The sequence below is a fragment of the Pituophis catenifer genome, unplaced genomic scaffold, assembly GCF_029215685.1.
Source record: "Pituophis catenifer annectens isolate HBS135680 unplaced genomic scaffold, rPitCat1.0.hap2 SCAF_2, whole genome shotgun sequence".
Classification (NCBI taxonomy): Eukaryota; Metazoa; Chordata; class Lepidosauria; order Squamata; family Colubridae; genus Pituophis; species Pituophis catenifer.
This window is the reverse complement of record NW_027256882.1, coordinates 189,444,720-189,462,517: the sequence shown is the minus strand read 5'-3', so window position 1 is coordinate 189,462,517 and position 17,798 is coordinate 189,444,720. Positions and strand designations below refer to the sequence as shown.

General features: G+C 39.2%; 1 protein-coding gene across 4 annotated transcripts in view; it reads left to right on the top strand.

Moving 5' to 3' along the window:
• GSK3B (glycogen synthase kinase 3 beta) overlaps positions 1-17,798 on the top strand; it is a 168,002-nt gene that overhangs the window by 147,994 nt on the left and 2,210 nt on the right. For 2 of the 4 annotated variants that reach the window (XM_070938372.1, XM_070938373.1), the window contains one exon: positions 12,610-14,608. The exons of 1 other annotated variant lie outside the window; for it this stretch is intronic. In XM_070938372.1, coding sequence (XP_070794473.1) covers positions 12,610-12,677 — 68 coding nt within the window. In that variant the 3' untranslated portion in view covers positions 12,678-14,608. Of the gene's footprint in view, positions 1-12,609; positions 14,609-17,798 lie in introns of those variants that run through there. One more of the 4 variants, XR_011600062.1, reaches the window with a different exon arrangement.

The following is a 17,798-nucleotide window of genomic DNA, read 5'->3' as shown; positions in this document are numbered from 1 at the left end:
CACCAAGATGGGATCCCCACTAGTTGTGGTGAACTGACCAGTGTATAGTGAAGCAGGGAAAGTTTGGGGCACCTATTCTAGTTCCATCTTCATACTGTGAAGGTGAGCAGTGCATTCCTAAAAAAGACTGCTAACTCACCTAGGCAGATACTGGGTTTCAATGCTGCTTTGGTCAATGAAAAGTGACTATTAGACCCGAATTGCTTGTGTGCAGGTCCCTGACAACAGCTTCCAGTGTATTCGTGTTTAGTGCTTTGTCACTCACTCATCGCTTCAGAACTTCTTTATTTTTACTCTTTTGAAGAGCAGTCATGATGATGATGATATTGAGACTGGTGCATAATTCTGATTTAAGTGAAGGAGAAGTGCACAGTGTCAGCCTCACTCTCTCTTCCCAGTTCCCATCTGAGTCGAGACAATCAGACATAGGACTAAGCACAATGGATGACCAGAACATCATCTGTGCCTTGTTGTGCTTTTCATAAGAAACAAGAAAATTTTATCTAAATCAAGTGGCAGCAACCAACAACCTTTACATCCTCTCTCTCCCTCTCTCTCTCTTCCCCCTTCCTCTCTCGTGATTCGTTTAGTGATCATTTTGTCCAAACCAATTGTGGTTCTTAAACAAAGGACTTCCTAATGCATCTTCCACCCTAAAATGACAAATTTTGTGTTCTGCTTTGAGATCTGCTACCACTGAACTGAAGCAGAGTTTGCGGGATCTAGATATCCAGAATGACAGAGCCAAAGTCTCCCATCCTTTTATAGTATGATTGTTCCTTCTCCCTGGACTGTCCCTAGATACTTATTTAATATTTTATACCCTCCACATAAGAAACTATTTACTTTCATTCATAACCTATTAGAACAACAACAATATATAAGCCTCCTATATAAAAGCAAAACATGATGTTCAGACTTGACAAAGATAGACTCTATCTCACAAGTGCTTTTAAAGTGTTCATTGTACACCCAGTGGTGATCAAGTTTAATATTTCCAGTTGTTAACAATTCTTAGTTGCCATTGTTACCAAGATGTCATTACCCTTCTCCTGGGTGATCACTGTTCAGAAACCTCTATAAAGATGGCAAAACTCTTTATCAATAGCTATAGTTGTTAGACGCTATCTGGTTCTTTCGTCATGTTATTAATTTTTTAGCTGATCTTCTAGAATGTTCTCATAATTTTATATTTTCCTTTTAAAGTTATTATATTGTATGTTCTTTTTTGTGTGATTGGTTTTGGGACCATAAGTGAATTATAAAATAGTTATGAAAAAGTGAAAATAAGTAGGCAACAGTAAGCAATTGTAAACACACTTCTAGTAGGAACTATTTTGTTTCAAAAACAACGTTAAAATGCTATAAAATGTTCTTTTAAGTGCTAATCACAAAAAGCTCTCTAAAATATTTATTCAGATTTAACAAAATGTTATCCTTCCTGGGTGTAGTTTTTCTGTGTTAGGGCATAGTGCAAAAGAACTTTAACTGTACATTTTAGAAACAGAGATAAGGCAGCCTAAGCAAAGGGAACAGAGATAAAATAAACTTTTCCAATATATTTCTTGTATAAAAGCTTTTATTAAAGCAGTTGGCTAGTTTTGCTCAGCATAATTTAGGATCCCCAAAAGGCCCATCCCTTCTTTAATTCTATTGTACTTCTAGCAACAACAGCCATGGAGCCTTTTCTGACTTCAATATTCAACTCTTTTGAGACTTTTGTAACAGCAGCAACAAGTCTGTTGGAAATTTTACTGACTGTAAACTATAATAACATTTGGCACAATAATAAAAGAAGCTATGCAGTAACCTGGATATAAAATATTTCAAGAAGTGCTTGAGTGTACAAGACCAATGTAAGATTTTGTTCTTCTCATATACTTAGCAATGAGATAGAGATGTGACAATTAAAAGGATAATTGAAAGAATAAATCAGGTCATTTACTTAACTGCATTAATATAGTAGGCTCAACTGAAATAGTTGCCTTCCTACAAACATGTTTCATCCTTAAGATGGTGATAGTATAAAAGATTTTAGCACACCTTCAAATTATGTGCCGAGTTGTAAAACAGATGACATACCCTCTGAATCAGTAATTTCTGCTTCTCAAAAAGAGAACCTGCTTTTTCTGCTGCTAAAGCACCTTTAGAAGAAAGTCATTTTGCAGATAACAGCCATTTTTCCCTCCTAAATTAAAATAATTATTTTATGAAATTACTTTTCAGAAACAGTTAAGTCCTTTTTTCTTTTTTCTGGAATCAATGATTGATTGACTGATGCATGATATCAAGTCAATGTCAACTCGTGGGATCACATAGACAGACCTTCTCCAGAAATTTCCAAAAGATCTCCAAACTCAGAAGGAAGTTTCAACCTCAAATTGGTATTTTAAATACCTTCAAGATGGAAGGAGTGTACTGAAATTCTGTGCATACGTACACACACATGCACACGCATGTGCGCACATACACATACACACACCATAGAAAGGGAACGTCTGTTCATTGCACAATTTCACATGCATAACCCTACATGAGAAGAAGCAAGAAGTTCATGCTGATTTTGAGAGGCCTGAAAAGGCCACTGGGAGACTGAAAGGCCAGGCTGGGGCAGAATATTCTGGAGATCTTTTGGAAAACTCATTATTTATCCAAGTCTGTCTCCATCTTACAGTGCCTTTAGAAATGTCATTATAATATTGCTTGTCACTTACAACCTCTTTTGAAACTCTTTTTTAAGTTTCTTCTGGAAACCATCCTTTTTATGTTTTGCTTTTTGTCTGTTTCTAGCAATATCCATTGTTTCTTTTTAGTAGATTAGTGGATCGAAGAAATGCTGTGGACATATTTTAGTTAAACTTCAGTAAGGCATTTGACAAAGTAGACCACAACTTACTTCTTGATAAGATAGAAAAATGTGGAATAGATAGCATCACCATTAGATGGATTTACAAGTGACTGACCAGTTGCATTGAATGTGAGATCTTCAATGGAACTACATGTACATCAGTGGTTCCCAATGTGGGTCCCATGCCCCACAGGGGGGCAATTTGATTTTTAACAGGGGCAATTTGAACCTTGTTTAAACCAAGTTAATGGCCTTTTAGGCTTCCTTCCTGTGAGTAGAGTTCACTTTTTGAGTAAAGTAAGAATTATATGTTAAGGTGGGGGAGGGGGGCATCAGGATTTTAGATGGTGCATGGCCCAAAAAAGGTTGGGAACCACTGATCTATATGGAGGGAAGCATGCATTGGGGTACCTCAAGTCTCTGTCTTAGGCCAGTGCTCTTCAACATCTTCATAAACGATCTAGATGAGGGGATAGAAGGGGAGCTCATCAAATTTGCAGCCACCTAGCCAGGGAGAATTGCCAACGCTTTAGAATATTCAAGATTCAGAAGCATCTTGACAACTTGAGCATTGGGGCCATATCCAACAACTTTCAGTTCAATGGTGAAAAAAGTAAGATCCTACACCTAGACAGAAAAAATCAAATGCATACTCAGGTATAGAATAGGGTCTCCTATTGGGCGGGGGGTTGGACTAGATGACCTACAAGGTCCCTTCCAACTCTGTTAATCTAAATCTAAATCTAAATGGAGCACAAGAAAGTAAAATTGAGTTTAATTGGTACAAGGAGTTGGAAGAGAGCTCAGTTACAATACCAAAATACGATCAAAAACACAACATGAACAAATCACAAACTGTTCATAACAAGTTCCAAGTAAAGTGGAAGAACAAAGCCAACCAGTTTCCATGATTATAATCTTGAGTATATGATCCAGTATTTTTAAAAAAACATCAGGAATCACTCATGTCCTGAACCTCATTGATTGGGAACCAGAAGAAATGCAGAACGATAGTAAAGCAGCTGTTATGGATAAATTTGAGAAAGAGTAGAGAAAACTGAGAAACAAAAAACAAAATCAGATAATATAACATAGAATAACATGGCTGGAATGAACCTTGGAGGTCTTCTAGTCTAACCCCTACTTGAAGAGACCCTCTACCATCCAGAGAAGTAATTATCAAATCTCTTCTTGAAAACCTTGATGGAGCGCCCACACATTCTGAAGACAGGCTGTTCCACTGATTAATTGATCTCACTTTCAGGAAATTTCCCCTTAGTTCTTGGTTAGATCTTTCTTTAATGATCTTCCACCCATTACTTCTTGTCCTGCCCTCAGGTGCAGAACAGGTTGTGCCCCTCTTCTCTGTGACAGCCCCTCAAGTACTGGAAGACAGGTATCATGTCACCCCTAATCCTTCTCTTTGATAGACTAAACATACCTAGTTCCCTTAACTATTTATCATGTGGTTTAGCCTCCAGACCCTTTATCAGCTTTGTTGTTCTTCTCTGCACTCTTTTTAGGATCTCAGCATCTTTTTTTGTATTATAGCAACCAGAACTGGATACAATATTCTGAGTGTGACCTCACTAGTGAAGTATAGATTGATCTTAATATTATCCCTCTGTTGATGCAGCCTAGGACAGCATTGGCTTTTGGGACAACTGCAACACATTGCTGGCTCATACTTAGGTGGTCCACTAGGACTTAATCCCTCTCACAGTTACTACCATTGAGCCATGTAATATCTATTCCAGTCTTGGCAATCCTTTTCGGCACTAAGTACTGAAACAGGAGCATGCGCACGCACATGCGTGTCCCAGAAACCGGAAGAGCAGCCACCCGGTGCCCATGTGCATGCCAGGCGGCTGCTCTTCCGGTTTCTGACGCATGCATGCACACCAGCCACCTGGTCTTCCGGTTTCTGGCGTGCATGTCACACAAAGACAAGTTGACTGATGTGCATACGTGTGCTGGAAACTAAAGGTTCATTTTCCCAGTGTGCACATGTGTACTGGGCAGCTGCTCTTCCAGTTTCTCCATGTCCAGCTCCCGCGCACATGAAGGCCAACTGGCCGGTGTGCCGGAACCCAGAAGAGCAACAGGCGAATGCTCATGTGCCCGGAGATGGCTCTGCATGCCACTGCCTCTGCATGCATGCCATAGGTTTGCCATCACGGTTCTAGGGTGTTTGCTATTCCTGCCAGCTTAGTACCATCTGCAAGTTTGCCAAGTTCCCCTTCTATTCCCTCATCTAAGTCGTTTATGAATATATTGAAAAGTACTTGGTCCTAAGATGAACCTTGTGGTGTACCCCATTGCTTACTTCCCTCCATGTAGACGTAGACCTATTAAGGACTATTCGTTGAGTACGGTTTGTCACCCAGTTACGAATCCATCTGGTAGTGATGCTATCTGTTCCACTTTTTTATAGTTTATCAAGAAGTAGGTTGTGATCTACTTTGTTGAATGCCTTGTTGAAGTCTAAGTATATTATGTCACAGTATTTTGCTGGTCTACTAATTTAGTCATCATGTTGAAGAACGAAATAAGATGGCTTTGGCATGATCTGTTTTTAACAAACCCATGCAGACTACTAGTTATTACTTCTAGATGTTGGCAGATCTGTTTTTTTTTTATTATCTTTTCCAGTATCTTCCCAGGTATTGATGTTAGGCTGATTGGTCTGTAGTTTCCTGGGTCTGTTTTTTTTTCCTTTTTTAAAGATGGGAATCACATCAGCTCTTTTCCAGTCCTCTGGTAGTTCCCTGGTGCTCCAGGATTATGGAAAGATATGGTACAATGGTTCTGAGACAACATCTGCTAATTCCTTTAGAACTCTGGGATATAATCCATCAAGTCCCAGTGATTTGTATTTATCAAGATCAGACAGGTGTTCTCTTACTATTTTCTTTTTTTTTTTTGCTTATTTTAACTTTTATTTCTAGTCCGTCTTTTACAGTTATGTTTTTGGTATGTTGGGCTATAGTTTCTTTTTGCGTAAATGAGTTTGTGATGCAAAGAATGAGTTAAGCAACTCTGCTTTCTCACTGTTGCCTGTTACTTCCTTGCCGTCTTCTCTCTTTAGTGGACCGACTCTTTCCTTGATTTTTTTTCTTGTTATTTATATGTTGGAAATTTTTTTTTTATTATCTTGGACTATTATCACAAGTCTTTCTTTATTCTGAAGCTTTGCTTTCCTGACTTCATCTTTGCAGATTTGGTTATCTGCTGATATTCTGCCTTAGTTATGTGTTCCTCCTTCCATTTTTTGTACTTGTCTTTTTTGTCCTTTAGTTTATCAGAGATATCTTTGTGCAGCCATGCTGGTTTCTTCTTGGATTTCTTGTTCTTCTTTCTCAATTTTATTGTGCTGGTCTGGGCTTTTCTGATCATACTTTTCAGAGTTTCCCAAGTTTCTTGAGGTATTTTCCCCTTTAGGATTTTCATCCCAGGACCTAATTGGATTTGGAGGTGTCCATTAATATAGAGTAGATTGTTTGAAGAATGTTTTAGCAATAAAGAAGCAATTGGATTGGCAGAAACCGATAAGTCCTTTTCATGCTTCATTTCTGTTTCCTAGGCCATACGGCTTAACTCCTCCTTCAAACTTCAGCATTTATAGTGGAATCTCCAGCTAGTTTAGGGAGAGGTGGGAAGAGCGGGCTGAGCTTAGAGTCCTTGCATAGAAGGACTATGCTGCATAGCAGCAGCAGACATTATCTCTCCTAAATCCCTGAAACCTTATCTGATCATTTCCAAGAGAATGCAGTCAGTCTGGCAATATTCTCATAAACAGACAGGCAACAAATAAAGAAGTAACTTTGATCAGCTCACAGTGTCTTGGTTCCTTGTGCCTGAGAGCATTCTAGTCACAAACCACAGGCAAGTTATCTTGCTTGCAGGTTCTGTTGATTTCAAATTGAACTTGAACATTAAACTCATTATCCCCTTCTTCCCCAATGATTAGAGCAAAAATGTGGATAACCATTATATGGAAGGATTGTCCACTAAATTGATACTATTTGCTCAATTAATTCACTGATGCATAAGGTGTTCTTGCGTAGTCAATTTTATCATTCACCATGAATTGAGCTTTTCCATGTTCCTGCTTCTTATGGGGTCTGAGTGCTTCAGCACTGACTTTGCTGCAAAAAAGCACTTAAGCTTTTAGAATGCAGCCTGGCATTCCATAGTCTATTTAAGCAACTGTCTGGGTTTGGGTTTCTCCTACCCTTTTGTCTTTAACAGGTTGGTGATGGGAAGGGCTATCTGGGCAAACAAGAGGATGAACTGGTGATACAAGTTGGCAAATCTGAGGAGGTTTTGTAGTTGCTTCCAGGTGTGGGGAAGAGTCCACTCTAGCACTGCTTGCACCTTTTTGAGGTCCATTTCTATCACCTTGTGGGAGATATGGTAGAAAGTCAACTTTACTCTGGTGGAATTCGCATTTGGATAGCTTGGATAGCTTGGCCGCTTGAAGCTTCTTGAGCGCAGCTCTGACTAGTTTTAAGTGTTCTGACATTGTATCAGTATAGATTAAAATGTCACCAGGTAAACTAACACTTCCTTTTACAGGTGTTCATGCAGCACTTCGTTTATTAGTTGCATAAACACAGCAGGGGGCCCTTGCAGTCCAAAAGGGAGGAACTGGAACTGGAAGCATCCTAAGGGGCAATTGAAATCTGTTTTCCACTCATCCCCTGCTTTGATCCTCACTTGGTAGTACGCCTCCCGCAAATCCAACATGGTGAAGATCTTTCCCTTCACCATTTCCTTCATGAGGGGGAGTGGGTAAACGTTTTCCACACACACTACATTGAGTCCATGATAGTCCACACATAGATGAAGGGACCCATCCTTCTTTTTCCTAAAAAGTACTGGGGCAGCCACCCTCGGTCTGGCGGGTTGGGTGAATCCACACTTTTTGTCTATAAAAGTCTGCAATTCCCTAGGGGTCATGGAATACAGTTTAGGTTTGGTTAGTTTGGCCCTCAGTGGGATTACTATGGAACAGTTAGTTGGCTGCTGGGATGGGAGCACGTCTGACCCCTTCTCACTGAATGTGTCCAGTAAGTCTCAGTACTCTTTGGGGATCTGAAGGTCACCCTGGGGCTGATCTTTGGCAGCTACTCCCACCTCCCTTTTCAGTTTCACCTACTGCAGCTTCGGGGTAGGTTTTTGATAGCCCTTTTCCCCTTCCCCTTCACAGCTGGCTTGCTGGATCTTTAGCAGCCACCTCTTCCAGTTTACCTAGGGGTTCCATTTCTGGAGTGAAGCCAGTCCTTTCCATTCCAGGGGCTACAATGAAACTCAAGGTCTCTGTGTGTGCATCTATCCTCATCTCTATTGGTTCAGTAACAAATGTAACTGGGATGTTCCGCCACTGAGCCATCCATCTGGCAAAAAGCTATGGGCACTTTAAGCTGTTTGAGTCTCGCACCCAGTTTCTTGACAAGGACAGGTTTGAACTGGTACACCCCGAGTCCAGGAGAACTACAAGGGTCCCTTTTTGCTCCAAAGATTAAACCACAAGTTCTATGGGGATGGTCACTGGGTTGACTGGGTGACTTACCAAAGGATCATCTTGTAGTCCGACTCGCTATCCACTGGGCTGCTGACCGGGTCAGTCGGAGTACTCCTGCCTTCATTGGGGCATGGGGTGAACTCTATGACTTCTACTCCCTTCACGACGGTTTCAAGAGCTTGCTGATGTGGTTTTGCTGGTTTTGGGCAGGACCCTAAGTCGCCTTCTGGCTAGGTGTGCAGCTCAGTAGTCGACAGGTCAGTGCTCCTCTGTCCCACACCTGAAGCAGCCAGTGAATTGGTGCCCCGCCTTCACACACCTGAAGCAGCTGGACAACCCTCCTTCCCACGCCTGAAGCAGCCAGTGAAGCCAGTGGCATGGGCACTAGTTTTGGGGCCTCTTTCTTTTCAGGAGGGGATCTTCGCCATCCACAGCTCGGCCAGTATTTGGATTGAGCCAGGTTGATTTCCACTTCCTCTGCTAGCATATACAAGCCATTGGGGGTGGTGGGTGGTGGGCATGCTCTAGAAATGCAGGTGTTGTAGACCTCATCACTTACCCTGTCTCGGAAACATCCAATCAAGATGTCTTCTAGCCAGTTGGCAGGCCACGTCACGAAACTCCTGGGTGTACTCATCCACCCTGCTGTGCCCTTAACTGATGACATTTATGTGATCTCTGGCTTTGCGATTGGCTAGAGCAGAGGTCTTCAAACTTGGCAGCTTTAAGACTTGTGGATTTCAACTCCCAGAATTCTCCAGTCAGCTATGCTGGCTGGAGAATTCTGGGAGTTGAAGTCCACAAGTCTTAAAGCTGCCAAATTTGAAGACCTCTGGGCTAGAGGGTGTTCAAAGCACTTCTGAAATGCAGCCATGAAGTGGTCAAAGTTTCTCAGCTCTGGAGCGTCATTGTTGTGGAGGGTGCCATCCATTCAGCTGTTACCCCTCTAACGCCATGGTCATGCATTGGACCTTAGTCCCTTCAGTGGCTATTTCTAGACCATACTCTTGCATGTATGTCCAAACTTGTGCCAGGCAGAACTCCAATTGCTTGGGGTCTCTGTTGAACTTTACTCCCAGGGCTGGTGTCTTGTGTCCTCTCCAGCTTGATGGTTGCAGTTGCTGAGGGTCTTGCTGTCACTGCCATTGCAGCAGCAGAGGTAGTTGCCCCTTGCTTGCCGGGGCTGGAGTCGGCTGATCAGCAGGATGTGCCCCCAGGGCTAGGGCTTCTCGAGCTTTGAGTACCAAACAATCCCCTCAGGAACTTATGGCTGGCTCCAGCATCCAGTCCTCTCACTCCAGTTCGCCTGCACTTGATTCTTCATCTGGTTCCTCCAGCTCCACTTGGGTCTCTTGCCGTTGGTTGCCATGGCCCACATGGGTGAATGTCATTCCTATGGGTTTCTCTTCTCATTCTTCCTTTTTCCTGACTCCAAGGGACCATCAGGGCCTTGGTTTTCATAGTAAAATACAGGAGTGACTTTCTTCCATGCAATATGAAGGATGCCTTTGCTATTGATACTCAAGTGATATCCCTGTACAGCATTTTTCTATATTCCTAAAGGAGCCTGTTTGTTTTAACTGAGCAACTGGAAATGGACACACATACACTGCCCTACCACTGTGCAGAGGCATAGTAGTACTTGGGATATATAAATAATGGATTTCATAATTGGCTCCTAAAAACCCACTAAAATGAGCGAACATTTATTCTGCCAGTTTTTAATGATTAGTCAAACCTATTCAAGAAAAGAAAATCATTTGTGAGACTTGGAATGGGAGGAAAAAGAATACAAGATCCTACATAGTCATAGTGTTTTAACAGAATATAAAGGCAATTCATCCTGAATGAATTAGCCTAAAAGGCAAAAGACTTGTCTGGGAGAAGGCATCATGCTACTGAGAAAACTATATGAACATGTTCATGAAGGCACCAGGAGTTGAGTTTCACTCAAGGGAACCTCTTCCAATGTCAGCCTGATGAACAAACAGGAAACCCAACCAGATGAACTAATTCTACTTTATTTAAGGAACCAGGGAGAGTCTCTTCTCAGCCCACTTACAATCCCACTGCAGGCTAAATTACCTTTTATCTGACCATTCCTTTGTCCATGTCTCATTGCCCTGTGTGCCAAGGTTATTCCCACATACCATTATACACACGAGTCAAATAATTTGCAAATCTCTGGAAGTGTTTTTTTTGCCACCGCTAATAACCATTGATATACACCAGGGGTGTCAAACTCGATTTCATTGTGGGCTGCATCAGGGTTGTGTTTGACCTCGGAGGGCTGGGGTGGTGGTGGTAATGTGGCCCGGGGTAGGTGTGGGCGTTTAACACAGGCTCAAGATACATTTTTCCCTTTCTTTCTTTCTTTCCACAGTTCTAACCATTTCCTATCTCTTGTATAAGATATTACTGGCAAACATTTATTATTCTTCATACTCCACTAAACTTTTTATTTCTAAATTTATACCGCATTGTTAAATAGTAAATTGCTTTCCCAGGCAGAAAAGCTATTTATACTATTGTATTTTTATTATTCAACTAATAATAAAAATACAATAGCATAAATAACATGATAATACAAGATCTAACAGCAGAGATAAATTTCCAGGATAGTAAATAGAAATGGCTGTCAATTATAGATTGTTGATTGTAGATTAAATGGACCTACAGTATGTAAAATCTGGCATTAAACAGTAGTATTAACATAGGATGTTGCTTGTTTTCTATCCAGATCAGGCACTTACTTGAGACCACATAATTGTAATCCAGTCCTCCTGCAGCACTCTGCTGGCTGAAAATGGGCCCCGCTGAGGCCTCGCGAGGCCCCCATGTAGCCCGTTTTCGGCCGGCAGAGTGCTGCAGGAGTTTGTGGAGGCCAAAAATGGGCCATTGGCTGGTCGTTTGATATTTCCAGGTCGGTCCCACTGGCCAGATTTAAGCACCCCACAGGCCGGAGGTGACCTGCGGGCCTTGAGTTTGACACCTGTGATATACACTTAATGTGTTCTCTTCTAGAGCTGTTTTATCTGTGGCTATCAACCATGACAAGTCCAGTAAACCATGTTTCACAAAAAAAGTAATCCTAAGTATTTCATATACTTGCCTACTGTGCCATTTAGGACTGTGAAGTCCAAAAGCAACTCTAAACTGAGCCCAGAAACAACAGGATAATGAAGCTGTTGATTCAACCAGTATTAAAACTCATCAAGGAGAAAATGGATAAGCACTTTACCCTCTGTATCTCTCTCCAGCAGAGGTAATAAATACATCAAAGTGACTCAAGTGGTTTCACTACTATAGTCAAACCAAAAGCCCAATGAAAATCAGCATAATTTACCTGTATCTTGAGTTTCTTGATTGTCTTTCTCAGTTTTTCCACAGATGGCAAGCAGATTAGCAGCTAGACAGACAGTTAAAACCCACTTTATTCTCTTATTCACTATCTACTTTGGACAATTAATTATTTTCTCAGCCTTTGTGTACATGGGGCAAAGTTGGTGAATATTTCTCTGTTACTTTATTTGGTTAATATGTGGCATCTATTTGATTAATATTTTTGGTTTACCTTCTTAGGGTGTCTCAAACAGATTTTCCTTTTTCAATCCTTCATTAAAAAATCATTCTGTGAGCCTGCTGAAAAATTACCTTGTCACAGAGAAATGAGACCATGCCTTTTCTCTCTTGCTGAATAGTTTTCCTTGTGTAATAGTTGTCTGTAATACCAATTCAAAAAAAGTTGAAAAAAACTTAACATTTAGCAAAGGTAGGAAGCATGGCAAATTTTTAATATCTAACATGTCTCCTCTACATCTGACAATATTAGCTTCATTTGTAGAATTAAATTGTGCTCATCCTCTCACTAGGCAGATTACAGACCAAATCTTTAAAAACTCATGGTCTATTGTGTGAAGTAATTAAACATAGTACTGTACATATGAAGTTCTGTCTGTCTGTCTGTCCGTCCGTCCGTCCATCCATCCATCCATCCATCCATCCATCCATCCATCTATCTATCAACAGCAGATGAAAAACATTCTGAAATATAACCTCTGGTGCCAAAGATGCCATTCTCTCTGGAATACACCATTTCTAAATGACAAATTTGGGTCTTTCCTTAGTTCCTTTATCCTTCCTGGGACAAAAGGCAGAATAGTAACTTGTCCATAAAATTTCATATTATTGACATGTAATCATCTCTTTCATATTTTTTTTCTGATATTTGCAGATGCCAGTGCAGGTGATCGAGTTCAGACCAATAATGTAGCTTCAACATCAGCTTCCAACTCCACCTGAACTGATCTCAAGCAGCAGCTTGTACAGGAACAATCACCAGTAATTTTGAGTCTTACTCAGCAATACTGGTCATATTTGGAAAGAAAATGTAAAAAGAAGGGGAAAAACTGTTCATTATAGTGTTGGATTTTTAAAAATTGCTGTTCTTATTTAACCTTGTAAAAAACCAGTTTCATTGTATGCTCACTCTGCAGGCTCTTTGGGGCAGGGGAATAAGTGGGGTGAGAAAAGAGAAATGGATTATTAGAACACCAATTTCTCTTCCCATGACAATCTTCTAATTTCAGATAATTGCTGTTGTGTACTTTAGAATCAGGAATCTTATCTGACGCCCTCCAACAATCACCGCCATCACCAGAAAAAAGGAAAAAGAAACCCCTCATTCTGCTGAAGCCTTGTATTTTTAAGTGATGTTTCAATTTTTGGTGTAGTGCACAACTTGAATTTGGTTAGGAGTTTAACAAGTTGCTCATCTTGAGTATTATTTGCTGGAATTAAATGTCTTCGTGTTAGGCGAGGAAGAAGAACAAGATGAAGTGCTACAATATGCTGAGTTGCCAAAGGAAACAATGAAGGAGGAGGGAAGTAACAGTGTGGGGAAAAAAGCTTGAAATAATAAGGAACAAATCACCTTAAATTTCATTTGCCTCTGAAGAATTCTGCAGACATATATTATTGGCTTGAAAGTACCTATCCCAATGTTTTAGGAGTTGGATATTTAAAAAATCTGGAAAGCATAGAAGAAAGCATGACTAATCATATCCACACCTCAGTAGATGAGAGTAGATGTGCATATCCCTCCATGTGCAAAAAATAGAAAAATCCTCCTGCATTCTGTTCATTCATTTTGATTCTAATTTCTTTCTTGAAGAAGAACACTGAGGAAAAGATGCAAGGATATGTGAATGGACATACTATTTTCATAGGATACAGTGTTTTTAAGTTGTTAGATTTATTTAACAAGTAGATTTAAATCCTGGTTTATATTTAAATTCACCTTTTTCAGCCTCTTCTTTTCTAACCTTTGTTTACTGGTTTTCAGAAGTTGTTTTTGTCACAATGGAGAATATTAAATCTCTAGACAAATAGATTACTTGCTCCAGGTGTCAAGTAAGTGTGTGTGTGTGTGTGTGTGTGTGTGTGTGTGTGTGTGTGTGTGTGTGTTATATACATGTACACACAAGCATTCATGCATATACATAGCGCTACCTTTTATTTTTTACATCCAGAAGCAGAAATGCCTGTTTCCTATGTCTTTGTTCTGGACAATTAAATTGTGGCCAAAGGTCTCTGTGACATGAAAGCAATATGCCTTGAAACAGTTTGAGAAAGAATGTCATTACTAATGCATGAATGTCATTGCTAATGCATGGATTCTTGTGACTAGCTTCCTCTTTGATTTGATAGCTGTACTTATTTAGCTTTACATCAGATTCACGTTACCTTGCAATATCTTTCATTGGTGAACCTTTTGAAATTAGAATTGGACCAAGGAGAGCAAGTAGTTTATATTCATTTGTTAGGTGTGAAGTCATTGAGAGAAGAGAAGTAGGGTCTCAAATGGAGAATGGGGCATGCTCAGAAAAGAGTAGTTGCTTCTCTAAAAAAAATCAGATGACTTTAAAGACCACACAAATCATAACTTAAACTATTTTTAAGAGCCACAAGTCAGGAAGCTATCTTTCGAAAACTAAAGCTGACTAGAAAAGAATCCATAATGGATGGGAGGCCTGGAAGACTTTCTTGCTGAAATGGCTTGAGCCCACCGGCATCTTCCATGTTGAATGTGCGGACATCATAGTCAAAGCTTAGTTTTGTGGTCTGAGTTCAGAAAGAGGAGATCTTAGGAGGTTTTGTATTATTTTCATTGGTTTAAATAATAGGAGAGAATAATTAAAAGCTTTAACACTTTTTTTTAGTGTGTGTGTGTGTGTGTGTGTGGGTGGGTGGGTGTGGGTGTAAAAACTAGGATCCTGATTTTTTTTCCCTAAGGATCATGGCAGAACTGCAAGCAAAATTTTATATAAATCTAGATCCAGGTGTTTCAGTATCATTTTTTGTAAATAAACTGACAAAAGCTCCTCACCAAATTCAAGTTTGTACATTAGTTCTTAAACTTTTAAGTTGTATTGCTTTATATGTAAATACGTGGACACAGGAACTGTTATTAATGAACAAATGTTACCATTCAGGGCAGTTAATTTGTTTTAATAATCAGACAAAATGTAGACAAGCTTTTTAAAGCCATATAATTCTAACTATGTACAGTAGATAACTGGCCTGTATTATTGTAACAATAACTCTAGCAATGTATAGTGTATCTATATAGTTTGGAGTGCCTTTGCTTCCATGATTTTTTTTCTTCCTTTTTGTAACAGATGCCTCATATGTGCAGATACGCTTTCCTTTTTTCAACCATTTCATGGTCAGTAGCAGCATTAAAAGAAAATGCGTCCAAACATCATGGCTGTGCTCGTCCTGCTGAATCGATAGCAACGAGTTATGGCTCAGCAGCGTCAGAATAGCCACCATTTTCCCAGTATTTTTGCTCACTTATTTAAACATATCCCCATGGTAACCGGTTTCATTATATCGATAATACCTTGGTATCTAAAATGACAGGTTTATCTTTTACAGATTCTTGCCCAATATGTTCTTCAGTAGGTCTTGTTGGATCACTGCTGCTTAGAGTTTTTACTTGGCCATGTTGTTCATTCAGAGACAGAATTGGAGATTGTAAAATAAGTAAGCAACTGTAACTGGGGAGGGAAGAACTGGGATCACATATATACATCTGTATATTTTAGATCTAAAAATCTTGCAAGCCTTTTTTGACAGAAAGTTGTGGTATTAAGTGTCTATTAACGTAGATTAGCACCTCCATTCTCATTTACTTGCCAATTTTTTTATGAACGTTAATTTTTGTGCTCAGCACAAGGGCCTTGATTTTAAAACTCTGCTCATATATATTCAACTTGTTAATATTCTACATGAGGTTTTTTTTAATGGCAAAATGCTGAACTTTTTATCAAACCAAAGGTTGCTTTTTTAAAAGCTTTTTGTAACCATCTTCTGTTCATTCCAGTAAGACAGAGGATGCCATTTTTCTGGTGACATAAAGGTCAGTGAAAGTATTTTGTTTCTGACAGTCCACTCGGAATTTAAATTTTATTTGTTTTAAATGAAGTACCGTATAGTCTCTCAATCTATCCTTAGTCTGTGTTGCAGTTGTGCATAATCCTAAAATGGCATTAATGACTGTGTGTCTTTGACTGAAAATCAGGAAAAAGGCACTAGTAATCTTAATTTTGAAGTATGTCCTTTCAAACAATGTTATGGATTTTTAAAAATAGATTATTTTAAAGTCATCTAGCTGGTGCTTGAACAAGCTTCCTTCTGTGAATAAGCCAAGAAATAGTTGATGTCTGTAATTAGTGTTAATTTGAAACAATCCTAAATTAAAAATGTTATCAGCATTTTTCTCCATTAAATATCTTCACCTCTAGAGATCAAAGCCAGTAATAAAAAGCACAGTTTGTTGTCTAGCCCAGGACTGATATTTTTCAAATGTGCTCATCAGAACTCCTTTTAATTCCTAATATTTCTACAGGAACTAATTCCTTGTTTCATTTTGCAACAAGGCAATAAAAGCAAAATGACTGGTACCTAAAGGGTTAGCTTGAGATATGTCTCTTCCTAGTGTTGTTTGTTCTTGGTTTTTTGAGAAAAAACCACAAAAAACCATTTATATATATAAATAATAATGCTTGCTTGTAAAATTTGCATTTGTTACTATGTTGCTGATCACTTGGGCTTGTACACACAATTAACGTGATCACTTTCATCTTAAAAGCAGAGTTCTAAATATATATATAATGGACTGTGGGTTGTATACAAACTATTGCATACACACGCAAAGCTGTCTTGATTCAAAGAAGCAAAACATGTATAACGTTATTACTACTTGAATGCCTCTGTGACTGATTATTTTTTCATTTTAAGTATAAACTTTTTGTGGTATGTATGCTTAATGTTCATTATTTTATCTCCTCCCTTCGGCTCCTTTGTAAATACATTATGTTCTGTGTGACTTGGTTCAGAAATAGTTAACTGGTACTGTAATTTGCATTAAATAAAATGTAGGTTAGCCTGGTCATGAAATTTAAAAATTACAGTGTGTGGTCTTTATTTCAAAATATTTCCTGTCTATTACCTGGACTCTTTGGTGTGGCATCTTTTCTAGGTCTGTCCCTCTTCTCCACTCAGAAGATGGGTCGGATGGAATATAATAATAAAAGGACTTAGAATTGGCATCTTTTCTTTTAACTTATGATATTATTAAAAGCCAAAACAGGTCCTGTGTTGTGTGTTTGATTTTGTTGAGAAACAAGAGAACAGTTCACCCAGAGGGTGGGTTTAAGGGCATTTCTAAAGCATTTCCTTAGATCAGGTGCAGGTTCTAAGAGGGCACCCTGTCATATCAGACAGAGCTGTTCCTTTAACATATCAGCACATTATTTATCTTTGAACTGATCTTTGGTCCTTGATAATGTATTATCAAATGTGATGTTTATTTGCACAAGCAAAAAATTTAGGTCAGATGACCACTGAAATTTATTCTGTCAATATTCTAGAAAGCTATGTGCACAAATCATGTGACTACTGCTTCAATTAAAAAAAATATTGCCAGAGACTCTTCATTTGTTATTGATCATACAAGCACTTGCTAGCTGGAGTAAGACAAAATGGGATTGGAACATACAGGAAGTGGACTGAAACAAGCATAAAAGCTTCATTTTCAGATTTCTGTCATTTCTTCATCTGGCTAAAATGGATTGGAACCAGAAGTACATCCATCCTTTATTGCTTGCTTGTTTACGGACAGTGTTTTCTCTCTTCTTCTCCCACTCTGCTTTTCTATATCATTCATGCTTGCTGCCTTTTCTTTATTTTGCTTCTAAAATGATTTCTCTTGTTCTAATTTCTCCTAACTTACTTAGATATGCTGTCTTTTTCTCTTCCCCTCTTTCTGTGTCCTGGTTTTTATGTGAGAATCCCTTTTTCCATTATATTTTTCTTAGTTTCACATCTTGACTGCAAATGTGTGTAAATATGTATGCA